The sequence below is a fragment of the Sinocyclocheilus anshuiensis genome, unplaced genomic scaffold (assembly GCF_001515605.1).
Source record: "Sinocyclocheilus anshuiensis isolate Anshui unplaced genomic scaffold, SAMN03320099.WGS_v1.1 scaffold2085, whole genome shotgun sequence".
Classification (NCBI taxonomy): domain Eukaryota; kingdom Metazoa; phylum Chordata; class Actinopteri; order Cypriniformes; family Cyprinidae; genus Sinocyclocheilus; species Sinocyclocheilus anshuiensis.
The window spans coordinates 739,228-755,161 of record NW_015554052.1 but is presented as its reverse complement, the minus strand read 5'-3'; the positions used below and the strand labels follow the sequence as shown (position 1 = coordinate 755,161).

The 15,934-nt window shown below is 34.2% G+C and overlaps 1 protein-coding gene across 1 annotated transcript in view; it reads right to left on the bottom strand.

The window, feature by feature from the left end:
• The window catches only part of LOC107668484 (poly [ADP-ribose] polymerase 6-like), a 25,948-nt gene extending 10,113 nt beyond the window's left edge, over positions 1-15,835 (bottom strand). The window contains exons 1-15 of the mRNA XM_016460363.1: positions 15,799-15,835; positions 14,454-14,594; positions 13,712-13,996; positions 10,815-10,946; positions 9,392-9,469; positions 8,135-8,229; positions 7,984-8,044; positions 7,809-7,899; positions 7,658-7,724; positions 6,835-6,984; positions 4,472-4,622; positions 4,124-4,255; positions 1,407-1,502; positions 1,244-1,336; positions 1,043-1,168 (exon numbers count right to left, since the gene is read on the bottom strand). Coding sequence (XP_016315849.1) covers positions 1,043-1,168; positions 1,244-1,336; positions 1,407-1,502; positions 4,124-4,255; positions 4,472-4,622; positions 6,835-6,984; positions 7,658-7,724; positions 7,809-7,899; positions 7,984-8,044; positions 8,135-8,229; positions 9,392-9,469; positions 10,815-10,817 — 1,143 coding nt within the window. The 5' untranslated portion in view covers positions 10,818-10,946; positions 13,712-13,996; positions 14,454-14,594; positions 15,799-15,835. The remainder of the gene's footprint in view (positions 1-1,042; positions 1,169-1,243; positions 1,337-1,406; positions 1,503-4,123; positions 4,256-4,471; positions 4,623-6,834; positions 6,985-7,657; positions 7,725-7,808; positions 7,900-7,983; positions 8,045-8,134; positions 8,230-9,391; positions 9,470-10,814; positions 10,947-13,711; positions 13,997-14,453; positions 14,595-15,798) is intronic.
• Positions 15,836-15,934: the final 99 nt, after the last annotated feature.

Here is a 15,934-nt window from a genome sequence, read left to right as displayed (position 1 = left end):
ACACACACACACACACACACACACACACACACAGACAGACAGACAGACACACACAGACACACAGACAGACACACACAGACACAGACACAGACACACACAGACACACACAGACACACACACAGAGACAAAGAAGGAGAGATTTGATCCTGGTTAAAGTTGAAGTCAAGTTGATATAAATCTTAATACACTGCAAAAAATAATCTTCTTAGTATTTTGTTTTTGTCTTTTCCATTATGCTATATTATCACAAATTCTTGGATTCAAAACTTGTTTTGGATTTGTGTTTCAATGATCTGACCGTAAGCACTTGAGTTTTTGAGTGAAAAAAGCATTTTTGTGGATAATTTTGCCAATGTTCACTCAAAAACTGAGGTGCATAAGCTGTGATCAATGAGGCCTACGATCAATCGGTTCCAGAACGAAACACAAAACCTGTGCTAATTCAAAGAAAACAAGCTGACAAATATATTGAATTTAAGATTTGGTGATAATAAAGCATAATGATAGATTAATAAGCAATTTATAAAAGACTGTTTTTGACCAGGAACACCACAAGCACTAAAAAAGTACGAAAATATATCCAGTTATATCCAGTGTGAGCAAAGTCAGTAAGTTTCACTCCGAAGCAACATTAAGTAGCATTTTCATGAAAAAAAATCCTCACCTGAAAATTAATTACAAATTTTGATAATCTTTATCAGGAAACAAGCCATCTTAAGCCATTTTGTTTCTCAAGTAAACGTATCTTGGTTTAAGAATGTTTAGATAATCGCACTGAAAAAGACGACAAAATACAAAAATACTAAAATCTCACTGGATTATTACAATTAATGGCGAAAGCAATGTTTGGAAATGTAAACGGATATTTCCTACTGACACACTACAGCAAAATACAGAAATAACTGAATTAAAACCATTTTTTTGTTGGTTAAAATACTAGTGGCCTAAGACTTTTGTACAGTCGTGTATGTGATGCAGAATCTGTATTCCAGTCTTTACAGGACAAACAATAGTTAATCTGAGTGCAAGTAGAGACGGTCACCTTCGGGTTAAAGGCGAGTGTTTTGGGGTCATTGGGGTCGACCACAGATGGATACGGCTCAAAGATGATGCTTTTACGGGGCGACTCGAGAGCGGCGCGACACATGGCCACCAGCAGGTCCACCACCTGAAGATGAACATCACATATCATTAACTCCACAAACACTACACCTCAGGACACGGGATGAATGAATGAACGCACCTCAGCGCCGGTGGCCACCTCCTCAGCCGCTCCGGACATCACTCCCAGCGTGTAGAAGGAAAACACACACAGCTCTCTCGTGCAAACTGCAGGCTGGCGGGAAGAAACCAACCAATCAGAGCAAAGAACCCAGCTTCAGTCGTGAGCAAAAGCTGACGCTCACCTTCAGCATGGATCCGTTCTGGAAGACGTGCTGCTCGTCACACACCACGCAGTATTCGTTCAGAGTGGGGATGCGCTGCTCAGAGTATTTCATTATCTAACGGAGGAAAGACAGAGGCGATAATCAGAAGAAACGCTGAGCTGATGGGATCCCGTCACAGGAAGATCAAAGAGAATCGCAGTGCAATCACAGAGGAAACGGAGCGAATCACGAGTCTGTTGTGTTATATGATGATGATGATGATGATGACTGCAGTTATGAGCGAAAAGACTAACTGGAAACTGCATTAGGACACAGCATTGTTGAATTGGTTGACACATATTGCAAAGAACTCAAGTATCGCTCCAATTCTAGATGCTGATTGGTTAATCCAGTGTTCCAGTTGGGCTAAAAATACACACAACACACACTACTGTAGATTCTTTATTGCTTATGTTCACCATGGCTGCATTTATTTGATCAAAAATACAGTAAAAATGTGAAATATTATTGCAATTTAAAATAGCTGTTTTCTATGTGAATATCTGTTAAAATGTAATTTATTTCTGTGATGCGCAGCTGTATTTTCAGCATCATTACTCCAGTCTTCAGTGTCACATGATCTTCAGAAATCATTCTAATATGCTGATTTGCTGCTCAAGAAACATTTCTGATTATTATCAGTGTTGAAAACAGTCGTGCTGCACAATATTTCTGTGGAAACTGTGATGCATTTTATTTTTCAGGATTCACAGATGAATAGAAAGTTCAAAAGAACAGCATTTATTTGAAACAGAAATCATTTGTAACTTTATAAATGTCTTTTCTGTCACTTTTGATCAATTTAATGCATCCTTGCTGAAAAAATAAAATAAAAATCTTACTAACCCCAAACAGCAATGATGTCAAACAGCTACTATGTACATCACGTTTCACTAAATCACATTTGAATGAATGTGAATGTGTCCTAAATATAGCTGTGCTGTTATTTAAGTCTACAGCATGGCCTCTTGAACCTCATTACTGTAATAACAGCTCGGCTATAAAGTAATCACAGGTTCGTTTACTACATTACAGTCGCTCCGTCATGTTCCTTTTGAACTAATAAATGCGGTTTTAAGCAAAATACTTTATATGTAGTGTAAAGAGATTTAAGAAATGAGAGCCTTTTAAGAATGAAAACCTGAACAATTTCTTAAGATAAACACACGTACAAGCGGTCAACCTTGTGTGGTAAAAGCAAAAGAAATGATTCCAGACCACAGAATTCTTGAAAATATTGCATATTCAAGTTAGTTATATTATCACCTTTGGTGTGCATTCATTTTCAATCATTTAGTGGACTGTTGCTTATTTTGTTGGTTTGTTCTTTGTTTCTAATTTAATTTAATTTAATTTAATTTAATATTTAATTTAATTTAATTTAATTTAATTTAATTTTTAAACTTCAAAATAAAGCTGTACATTTTTGGTAGATGCTTTAATCATGTGTGTCATTAATGCATATTAAAGTTTGTTATATTATCACCTTAAACGTGCATTCATATTCAATAATTTAGTAGATGTACTTATTCAGTTTTTGTTTTTTTTTTATTTCTAATTTAATTTAACAACTTGATTTATAATTGAATGTATAATTTAATTTAATAATTTTTAATTTAAATTAATTTAATTAATTTTTAAACTTCAAAATAAAGCTGTACATTTTTGGTAGGGGCTTTAATCCTCTGCATCATTAATGCATATTAAAGTTTGTTATATTATCACCTTAAATGTGCAAGTTTCAATAATTAAGAAGACTGTTGCTTATTCTGTTCTTTTTATTTCTATTAATGTATAATTTATTTAATTTAATAATTTTTTATATCATTTAATTTAATTTGTTATTTAATGTAATTTTATTTTATTTTTTAAAACTAGATCAAATTAAATAAAATTAAATCAATTTATTTTTAAACAAAATGAAGCTGTACATTTTTGGTATGTGCTTTAATCCTCTGTCACTATGGCATATTCAGTTTTGTTGTATTATCAACTTAGGTGTGCATTAATTCTGTTTTTTATTCATTTCTAATTTAATTTAATTTTATTTAGTTTTTAGACTTCAAAAATAAAGCTGTACATTTTTAGCAGGTGCTTTAATCCCCTGCGTCATCACGATTATAACCTTTTATGAGATTTACGGTCCGGTTTTTTGTTGAAATAACTATGTTTCTTCTTAGTTTTTTCTTATCAGTTTTGTATATTAGGGTTGTATGTTACACCTAATGTTGTTAAATTAATGTTTATTGCATTATTTCAGTTTCATGTGTGTTACCGTGATGGTGTTTAGTGTTTGTGTGAATGTGCACCTTCTATATATGTTAATATTTAAAAAGCTGCTTGTGATGGGCTTTGGTTCATCATGTGACTTTCTCATCACCTCCTGCTTTTGGTGGTTATCAGTGTATTACAAAGGTACAAAATAAATTTCAGTACTTCAATAGGTTGGTATATTAACAGTATTTCAGTTAATGAAATTACGGTATTTAACTGTAAATTTAAGATAAAACCGTAAAACCACAGCTGCCGGTTTTTTACCGTAAATTTTACGGATTTTTTTTTTACAGTGTAGACTCACTCACACGTTCACTTAGACACTGCACTCGACATGCAAGGATGTAATGTTCGGATGTACGCTGGGCATCATGGGAAAGGATGAAGTCGTGCGTGTTGCTGAGGCTGTGGTGAGACGGTACCTGCACGAGGAAGCCGTACTCCAGCGTGGGGATGTTCTTGCAGTGTCCGCCCGCCTGGGATGAGAAAAACAACTCAATCAGCTGGCGGGTGGTAATCTGCGCAGGGGCCCTGCCCGCCGGGACAGCCACAGTCTGATGGGTTAACGGAGACAAAGCATTATGGGAAAGGTGCCAGCCAGCCGTGTTAGGCGAGGGGGGTGTCGGAGGGCAAAGAGGCTGAGGGCTGGGATGAGGGATAGTGCATCCATGTTTTATCTGGAGGCCCTAGTGAGGGGTCACGGGTATGGAGAAGCGAGGAGAGAGTGTTTGGAAAGGAAAGCGTGCAGTCGGGGAAGACGGGATGCTGACCTGGCTGTTCGGAGGATAGCTAAACAGCTCCCCCTTGGGGTTCTTCATGGTACAGGAGATGGAGCGGTTCATGAGCCGGGTGACTCTGAGCTCGGGCACGTTCAGTTTGCCTTTCAACACTGTGTCCTGGATCAGGGGGAAACTGGGAGACCTGGAGCCAAGACGGAGGCCACAGCCAGCGGATGAGTTCATGCTGCGCTCACGTCACGCTGGAATTACCTGAATTATGCTTGCCGACTAGCAGAAAGTAGAACTAGCACTTATGCAGTGTTTTTGTCTCGTTTCCAGCACAAACATCTAAACGTTCTTAATTCAAGATACAGTTACTTCAGAAGCAAAATTATATGGGATATTAAGTCTTGTTTTGTGAAAAATGTATCTAAATTAAATTATTTTTTGCTTAAAACAAGAAAAAAAATGCCATTGGGGTCAGAAAAATTAATTTAGCTTATTTTTTCGGACCCCACTGGCAGTTATTTTTTCTTGTTTTAAGCATAAACTCACTTAATTTTGACACATTTTTCACAAAACAAGACTAATTATTTGAATTAATTAAATTAAAAAACTATGAAAAAAAAATGAAGAAAGTAATTTTTGCAGTGTGTAGCTTTCAAGCACTTAGTCAGTATTTTTGTCTTGTTTTTCAGTAAAAACATCAAAATATTCTTGAATCAAGAGCACAATTATATTATAGATATTAAGTCTTGTTTTCTGAAAAACTATCAAAAATTAAGTGAGTTTAAGCTTAAAACAATAAAAAAATAACCATTTCCCCTTTGAATTTAGTTTATTTTTCTGACCACACTGACAGATATTTTTCTTGTTTTAAGCTTAAACTCACTTAATTTTGAAACCCTTTTCAGAATATAAGACTTTTAATTTTTTCAAGTATTTTTCAAGTATTTTGCTGTCATCAACAATGAAAATATTTACTCATTTCAGCACTATGTGCACTAAGTGTTGTCAATAAGGACTAATAACTTCTGAATCCAGTGTAATTATGGTGATCTCGTCATGACGTGAATGCAGCAATATATTTTATAAGTAGGCTGTTTCAGAGCAGATAATCTGATAGAAGTGCATGAAAATAAACGACTTAAGTGACAAATTAAAGTTTTTAAAATGAGATTTGTGGCACTTTTATTTAAAATTTTAAATAAATATAAAATAAACAAAGTAAATAAATAAATAAATAAATTATATATATATATATATATATATATAAACATTATTAAAGCTCAACATTTGGGTTCAGGAAGCAAAATCGTCCTTCAAAATTTCCTTTAACTAAACCTTAATGAAACTAAACCTTTCAATACAGACCAAATAGACAAAACTGTACGTAATAACGATAGCCTTCCTGTAGCTTAAACAGCATGACGCTTGCAACACTGTCACTGGTTCGATTCCCAGTTGAATGCATGTATAAAAAAAAACAAACGTATAGCTTGAACACATTGTAAGTCACTTTGCATAAAAGAGTCTACCAAATGCATAAATGTAAATGTAATAATATGTGACCCTGGAGCACAAAAGCAGTGTTAAGTCGCTGGGGTATATTTGTAGCAATAGCCAACAATACATTGTATGGATCAAAATTATAGATTTTTCTTTTATGCCAAAAATCATTAGGATATTAAGATCATGTTCCATGAAGATATTTTGTAAATGTCCTACCGTAAATATATCAAAACCTAATTTTTGATTAGTAATATGCATTGCTAAGAACTTAATTTGGACAACTTTAAAGATGATTTTCTCAATATTTAGATTTTTTTTGCACCCTCAGATTCCAGATTTTCAAATAGTTGTATCTCGGCCAAATATTGTTCTATCCTAACAAACCATACATCAATGGAAAGATTATTTATTCAGCTTTCAGATGACCCTTATGACTGGTTTTGTGCTCCAGGGTCACATATATGCTTATACGTGTGACAATAAGCCATTTGAAAACAAATCACGTCTAATTGCAGAATTCCAGGTGAGGAACTTCACTACCCATAATCCTGAAGCCAAAGAAGTTGCGGTTACCATGGAAACATAATAAATCTTTATGGCAGTGGATTTATGGAGGCTAACTGGGTAATTATACACTGTGAATCAATATGGGACGTTGTAGCAATCGTGTACCTTTGTTGTTTTTTATTTTATTACTTTTTTTGCTTATAATGTTGTGATTATTCTGGAGTTGGTTGGTTGGTTTGGTTCACTGCTTAAAACTGATTATGAGTTCCCAATGGAGAAAATGAATGGGGAAACACTTCCAGCCAATCACTGTTGAGCCCTATTTCAGATGCATCAACCACGATCAGATTGTGAGCTTGTATGACGTAATTTCACATCAAACAATGAGAACGTACTTGGGAATTGGGGAGAAGATGCTCAGTCCTGCACGAAATTTCTTGATGGTTCCTCCGGCTTTGAACCAGCTGTGTCGCTTCTCCTGCTGGGCTTTGAGGAACTCATTGCTGAGGTGCTTCCACTGCTGCGACGTGAACGTACTGAGGATCCTAGAAACACCAAAACAAGCTTCAGCCTTCATTTTGACGCTCTTTCGTTACAGTTTCTGCTCAGTCAATCAGAATGACTCTAATAAAACTGCAGTGAAGAAGAATCTTATTGGTTCTGATGATGCTGATTGGCCAATCCAGTGCTCCAATACACACTACCACTGAAAAGTTTGGGGTCAGTAAGCTTCTTTAATGATTATGCACGCCAAAGCTGTATTTAATATTTGGTCACAAATACAGTAAAAATGTGAAATATTATTGCTATTTAAAATAACTGTTTTCTATGTGAATATCTGTTAAATTGTAATTTATTCCTGTGATCAAAGCTGTATTTTCAGCATCAGTCTTCAGTGTCACATGATCTTCAGAAATCATTCTAATATGCTGATTTGCTGCTCGAGAAACATTTCTGATTATTATCAATTATGAAAACAGTCGTGCTGCACAATATTTTTGTGGAAACTGTGATGCATTTTATTTTTCAGGATTCACAGATGAACAGAAAGTAAAAAAAAAACAGCATTTATTTGAAATAGAAATCTGTAACATTATAAATGCCTTTCGTGTCAATCAATTTAATGCATCCTTGCTGAATAAATAAATATTGTATAATGAACAATAAAAATGTAAATCTTTCTTTTAATTCTATATGGTTGTCTGTATGTTGACTTACTTCTTTAGTTGAAGACCCAAACTGAAGCCTTCTTTAGTAGATGGCTGAAACACCTCCACAGATGGTTCTGTTGGAGTAAATGAAATAAAAGTACTGTAAAGTAAGTAAGTACTGTCTCATGCACAGAAATTAATGCATGCATGTTTCTCACCTGGTCCATCCAGGTACTGTGAAAGAGAGAAACGGAGGCGTAAGACGATGGCCTCAGTTCGGATCACCTTCCATGCGGTCGCCACCTCCTCCTGCAAACACACAAATCACTTTATTCCCATTTCAACATCTGTTTATAAAGTTGTGTAGGTCATTTAGGAAGTGTGTGGTCTCACATCCAAGAAGCTGATGTTGATTTGCAGGTCGATGTCCACGTCATCGATGGTGCCGTACTCTCTGCAGGAAGAGCAGCAGACTCAGAATGAAAGTGAATCGGGTGTGAATGCACAGATCTGAATCCGAAAGTGGAGCGAGGCTCGTTCTCACCTGACGGACACAGCGCTGTCTGTGTAAATGTCTTTTACAGCCTCGATGTCAGCGTCCAGCTGTGGGTGACGGTACAAGTCGGCTGCACAGCTCCCCTACAGGTAGACGCGATATTACACCTTATTAAACGGCTCGTTTACTGCACTTTCATCGCAAGAGATGTACACTACCACTCAAAAGTTTGGGATCAGAACGATTTTTAATGTTTTTACAGGAGTTTCTTATGCTCATCAAGGCTGTATTTATTTGATCAAAAATACAGGAAAAACAGTAATATTGTGAAATATTATTATGATGTAAAGTAACGTTTTTCTATTTTAATATGCATTAAAATGTAATTTATTTCTGTGATGCAAAGCATCATCACTCCAGTCTTCAGTGTCACATGATCTTCAGAAATCATTCTAATATGCTGATTTATTATCAGTGCTGGAAACTGTTGCTGCTTCATATTTTTTTGGATCCCGTGATATTTTTTCAGGATTCTTTGATGAATAAAAAGTTAAAAAGAAGAGCATTTACTTAAAATAGAAATCTTTTCTAACAATATACACTATCGTTCAAAAGTTTGGGGTCGGTACATTTTTATTCTTTGTTTTTTTGAAAGAAATTAAAACTTTTATTCAGCAAGGATGTGTTAAATTGATAAGAAGTGATGTATTTTTAGAAAAGATCTATATTTTGAATAAATGCTGTTCTTTTGAACTTTTTATTCATCAAAGAATCCTGAAAAAAAAGTATCGCAGTTTCCAAAAAACACAACTGTTGCAACATTGATAATTCTGATAATAAAGCAGCATATTAGAATGATTTCTGAAGGATCATGTGACACTTTATACTGGAGTAGTGGCTGATGGAAATTCAGCTTTGCATCACAGAAATAAATTACATTTCAATGCATATTAAAATAGAAACCATTATTTTATATTGTAATAACATTTTGCAAGATTACCGTTTTTTTCTGTATTTTTGATCAAATAAATGCAGCCTTGATGAGCAGAAGAGACTTCTTTAAAAACATTACAAGTCTTACTGATCCCAAACTTTTGACCGGTAGTGTACATAACTAGTGCTTTGTTTCTGCAATAACATTCATTTAAGATTTAAACCCAAAAGGAAATATCTCATACATGAAGAAAATGAAAAGAAAAATAAAATGACTTTTGCTGCTTTATAATACTGGCAACATTACTGACATTACAATTACTTACAAAATGTCTAAAGGCAGATTACACCTGTGAAGGAAAAGTGTTTTACCTGAATCCCGTACAGGAACTGCTCCGGTTCATTCTCTCCGTCTGATTCTTCATCCGTCCAGACCTGGCCTTTGATATCCTGAAGAAAACACACGCAGTGCTATTTTAGTAGCATTTATATATTATTATAGTATTTATTGATGTTTTGAATTAGCTTTTATTTTGATATTTTCAGTTTTTATTAGAATTTTCGTTTAGTTGAAGTTTTAATACTTTTATTATGTGCCTTCGTTTTTTTTTTTTTCAGTTTTAGTTTCAGTAATTTTAGTACTTCAACCTAAACTCAGTTAGTTGCCAAGGCAACATTTCTAATTTTCATTAATTTTTTTTAAGTTTTGCATTTAATATTTATATTTTATTTCCGCTTTATTTCAATTAATAAAAACTATTTTTAATAGTTTTTTGTTTTCGTTAAACATGAACTTTTATGCTGGATTTTCCACTGAACACACAGTGCTGCTAATCACTTCAATAGTTCATTATTTTGAGAACCCACTAAATAATAATAATAGTGGGTATAATAATAATAATAATAATAATATATTTTATTCATAAAGTGCCTTTCTCACATTAAAAAAAAGTTAACATCTCCAAAAGAGATCAATAATAATAAAGTAAATTGAAATACAATAGATAAAAGAAAATAAAAAACAATTATACATATTATATTATACAACAATTATTTTATTCTATTCTATTCTATTATATAACAATTATCCACAAGACGTTCGTAATATTGACTCTCATCTTATTTTCAAATCTCGTTTGAAGACGCATCTTTTTAGACAGGCATAATGGTGATATTTTTATGTAATGATTGTAAAGATATGATTGTGGGTTGTGACTTTTATTGTTGCTTGTTAACGGTTTTATGTGTTTTATTCACATGTAAGCTGTCCTTGAGTGTTATGTAAGACGCCCATAAATAAAATGTATTATTATTATTATTATTATTACATACAAAACAATAGAACTCATAAACAAATTTAAAAGTATGAGTTTTTAATAATTTCTTGAAGCAACATACATTGTAAAAACAAATGCATAAAAGTAGGGCACAATGTACCATGCATTAACATGAAGGAATTTTCCATATTTATTTTTTTACAGTGTAAGGCTGGGGTTCTTTAAAAAAAAGAAAAGTGGCAGCAAAAAAAATTCCAGCTCACGCACAATTAGAAAAACATCCAATCCAAAAACCCAACTCAAGTACATTATACTTCAAATGAAATTGCAAATTTGCAATTGATGCCTATGGGATGTTTTGAGTGAGCAACTGTATCCGAGGAGGGCGGAGCTTAGTGAAAGCTCAAATAAAGAGTCGCGTGTCATCTCACATCTGTTACTCCTCAGCCAGCGTTTGTGTGCAGAGAGCCACAGGTGAACGCAGGTGTTTGCGTGTGTAATGAAGCGTGAGCGCTCACCATTGGCTCTGGTGTTCACAGACGCGTTTCTGACAGGATGAAGCTTTTCTGATCCATTTCAGCTCACACAGCAAAACAACAGGCACTCTGGGACGACAGGAGACGTCTTCAGTAAGATGAGCTCTGTGCTTTCTGAGGAAACATAAACAGAAGATCAGACAAATCATTGATCAAAACCACAGAGCGCTCTCCATTTAACTCAATAACCTGTTATCAGAGAGAAATGACCAATTACAGTGCACCTGCAGATCTATTCATCTCAAAAGAGACAATAAAATAAATCATTGTAATATCTGCAACCATAAAGATTATATAAGATCTGTAATAATGGAAGAAAATGTAGTTATATATATAAGCAATAGCCAACAATACATTGTATGGGTCAAAATTATAGATTTTTCTTTTATGCCAAAAATCATTAGGATATTAAGATCATGTTCCATGAAGATATTTTGTAAATTTCCTACTGTACATATATCAAAACTTAATTTTTGATTAGTAATATGCATTGCTAAGAACAACTGTTTCAACTGTTTGTTTCATCATTTGAACAACTTTAAAGATGATTTTCTCAATATTTAGATTTTTTTGCACCCTCAGATTCCAGATTTTCAAATAGTTGTATCTCAACCAGATATTGTCCTATCCTAACAAACCATACATTAATGGAAAGCTTATTTATTCAGCTTTCAGATGATTTATAAATCTCAATTTCAGAAAAATTGACACTTATGACTGGTTTTGTGCTCCAGGGTCACATATATATCTCTCTGGAAGAAGAGATTGTGAAGTCTCAATGGGATACTCCGGTCTAAATAAAGGATAAATAAAATATACAATTATATTCTGCATTAAAATTTTTACAGTTTTTAGGACCATTACAATATATCTTTTTACATTGTGACACTTTTACGTATTTCAACTTTAATACATTTAAGAAATACTGTTTAATGAGAATCTAATGAGAATCAACACTAAAAAGAATAAAAATTACAAACAAAACTCAAAAGCAAAACTGGATTTTTACAATGCATAGAAGACTTAAGGAGAGACTCTTTTCACTTAAGACAATAACAAACATACTTAGAAATAACCCTAGCAACCGCATAGCAATGCACAACAAACCTCCCAGAATGCTTTTGTAACCAGGCAGCAACACTCTTGCGTTGTGACCTTTGCACGGTCAAACATCGCTGACATTTTCCTCACATGAAAAACTCCAGTGTCATATTTGTGAGACTGTAGACGACAGGTGTCTCTCTGTCTTTCTGTCTCTGGTTTCAGCACAACCGTTTAAAATAATGTTCTGTTCTTTCTCCTCCATCTTGCCACTGTGTATCCTAGCAACAACCCCTTCTGTCTGTGTCACTGTTTTGTGTGTGTGTGTGTGTGTGTGTGTGAGTGCGTGTGTGTGTGTGTGAGAGTGCGTGTGTGTGTGTACAAATTTATAGAAGCAATTTCCCAAGTAGTCCTGTGCATAAGTCATATCTGATAAATACTGACAAAGAACACCACACAGATGTCACGAAACCAGCCAAGAACATGCACGACTTATGTTTCTCCCCAAATTCAAAAGATACAATTAAAAAAATATTTATACATCCTGTATTAAAATATAATTTTAGGACCATTGCTATTTTTTTTGCATCGTGACATTATTTTCAAAATTTATATTTAGAAATACTATTTTAGTCTTTCTACTACAAATTTTCATGTTTAATTCAATGTGTTATTTGCAGTTTCTTTGTAAGTAATTGTAAAATTTACAAGCAACTTCTGAGTGAAAACTGTTTCCACACCATTTTTTTTTCATTGAAGGATTTACTTTTGTTTGCATTGTGATATTAGTTTTTACATTCGTATTTAATTTATTTTTATGTATTTTTTCTTTAATACATAAATGAGATTTCAATGAGATTTACAATTAAAAATGCTGATTTTGTTTATTCTTTGCTTTTATTCATACTTTTATTTTTTTATATATCTGTTGTGATTATTTTATGATTATTTAAAATTATTTTTGTGAATTACTATTCTGAAATTTGCTATATAAATAAACTTGCTTGCTTGCAAATTACAAATAAAATTCAAAACATCTGGATGCATTACAGAATTTCAAAAAGTTTGGAAGGAAAATCTGTTTAATTGTCATGAAAACAAAGCACACAAAGCACAAATCTTTAGTGTATTCCTGTTTCTTTGGCCATGAATAATAATTCATTTCAAACTTCATTTGAAAGCAGAAATATAAATATAGAGCTTGGATGAAAACTGTAAGACAAAACAGAAGTAAAACAGCACAGGTGACATCTGAACACAAACACATGCAGTCTACAGATCTTCAGATCAGGTCTAAAACATCTGAGAAATCCAAAAGCTTTCCGCTTTTCATCTTTTTCTTTGAAAAACTGCTATTTTGTTTCTATAAAGAGTAACAGTTTCTCTCTTCACCACTATTTATGTCTTAATACACATCTTTGTGAATATCATCACTCAGCTGATGGATGCATTCAAGTCTTTTATATCAGACCTGCATGAAACCAGTCAGATGTTTGATGCAAATACTAATATAACGATATCTAGAGAGCAATTTGAACGACAACAATTAAGATGCACACAAATACCTGGAATTTTATATAATATGTTCATTAATAAATATGTGGCTCTCAGTAGATTTTGGATGGAATAACACTTGTTAATCATGCAGTCGTATGCACTCAATGAATAATGGGCGATATATCGGTCTAACCATCACATTCGACAGCATCCATCTGCTCGAATCCCCCGGTGTGTCCTCAAACACCCATAATGCCCCGCTGGAGTCGCCACATACCGATGCATCCCGAAAACACAGACGGCCAGCATCCACGACACCCCCTCCCCCACATCCAGCTCACCTTCAGCGAGGACGGAGCGACTGCCAGACGGATGCTTCTCCTCCGACACGACAGACAGCGGATGAACAGCACAATACATGAAGAAACACAGCACGCACAGAGCATCCAGTACAGCAGAATCCCTGTGCACTAGCAGCGGTCACCCATCTCCGGCTCTCTCTGTGTGTCTGTGTGTTTATCTATCGCAGACCTCGTCTGTTCCAGTGCTTCTTCTTTTTTGCCTGACAACACAGTGAACTGAGCATGCTCAGAGAGAGCCAGCAGAGAGAGTCATGTGACCTACAGCTGACAACAGAGAGAGAGAGAGAGAGAGATGCAATGCATTTGCCTGGATTGTCAGAAAAAATATCAAACACACCATATTCAAGAGCAATAGTTGTCTTTTTAGTCTTTCATCTGATTTTATTACATTTGCTGGCACCTTGTTTTCTGATGCTTTGCCGATATTGTAAGTAAATCATCCCAAGTGATGGCTTTGAATTTGAAAACTGAAACTGAGGGAGACAGAAAGAGCGGGATGAAGAGTATAAAGCAACATCCGCGTCGTGATGGTGTATTAGTGCTATTTTTATCAGCCGAGTCTATTTTTATCTCTGTGTGTTTTTATGGTTGTGTATTGAGGAATGTGAGCAGAACATAGACTTTTGTATCTATGCATGTGATTGTGGTCTTTACTCCAGCTCTAGTCTGCGGTGTGAAGGCCTCAGCCGTTACCATACTAATTAGAGTTTACCCTGCTTACCTCGTTAAGAGCCTCGCTGTACACAATGACCTCCAGAGCGAGAGAGAGAGAGAGAGAGAAATAAGCCATTATCCGGCTCGTCCTCGGCTGCGTGACTCACGTCTCTGAGAGAGACACAGCGCTGTCTCATATCCTGCCATCCTGTAAAAAAGACACATGCATTAATTATTCATAAGCACTTAATATAGCAAATTCCTATTTTAGAACCAACGACTAAAGCAGAACTGCTCTGAAATTAATGCTTCACACACTTCACCAGTGTGTTTTAGATGCAATTCAGTGTGACAAATTGCTTTTATCTATTAATTAACACTAACTATTAAAAAAAAAAAAAAAATTAAAGAAAATGTAAAAATTGGTAATTGAAATAAAGCTGAAATAAAATAAAATATAAATATTAGTAGAACTTAAGAAACTTCAATTAAAAAAAAACAAAAATTGTTGCTTTAGCAACTAACTAAAATAAATAAATAATGAGTACTAAAATTAATAAAACTAAATCTGTAATAAAATAATTTAAAGCTATATTGAAATTTTACAAAAAACTAAAACATTACAAACTAAAATATAATTAGTTATAAAAAATTATTAAAACTTAAATACAATTTTAAAAGAAAACTGAAAATAAAAAATAAAGAATAATTCAAAATATTACTATAATAGTATTTAAATAATAATATAATAATACTGCTGAAATTACTGAAATAAAAATATAAAAAAAACTAAAACTTATTTTGTTTCAGCCGGTTGCCAAGGCAACAGCTCTCGTTTTCATTTATTTTTAATTAAAAAATTTAATATTAAATAATAAATAAGATATTAAAATATGAGAAAAAATGAAAACAAGAAAATTGGTAAATCTTTAACTAAAATTAAAATGAAAACAGAAAATATAAAAACAAAAAACATACTGTTATTCAAAGTATTAATAAAAACTATAATGGTTCCTAAATTTCACTAAAAGAACATTGCTGAGAACATCAAGTAATCTTATAATGCACACTGTTATAAACATTCAGTTTGTGTATCTGTAGGAAAATGCTGTGGATTTATTCCTCTGGAAACTTAAAGGAGACAACTTTATCAACGGAGTATCGAATTTATCTCAGATGTTGCTCTAAAAATTCCTTTGAAAAATAGAAACAGGCCCTGAGTCAGTATAAAATACAGAGCATTAAAGTGAATGATTTTTGATTGCAGACTTTGCTGTCATTGCAAATCTGAGCACAGTTTGAGACACTGTCCAGAACACTGTTGCTACTGACGGTCAATCCAGAGAGCATCAGTGGGATTTACGCTGGGATTTGACCACTGCCCGTCGATGCAGGCATCAGTTGCGGCTTACAGCTCGGGGTTGCGAGGATTGGTCGATGGGTTTGGGCGAGAGGCACAAGGACAACAGCAGCATCCTCCTGTCACGTGATCTCCTCGTGCTCAGGCACCGTGCCGTGTCTCGCGCTCTGATTGGATCATTCCACTTC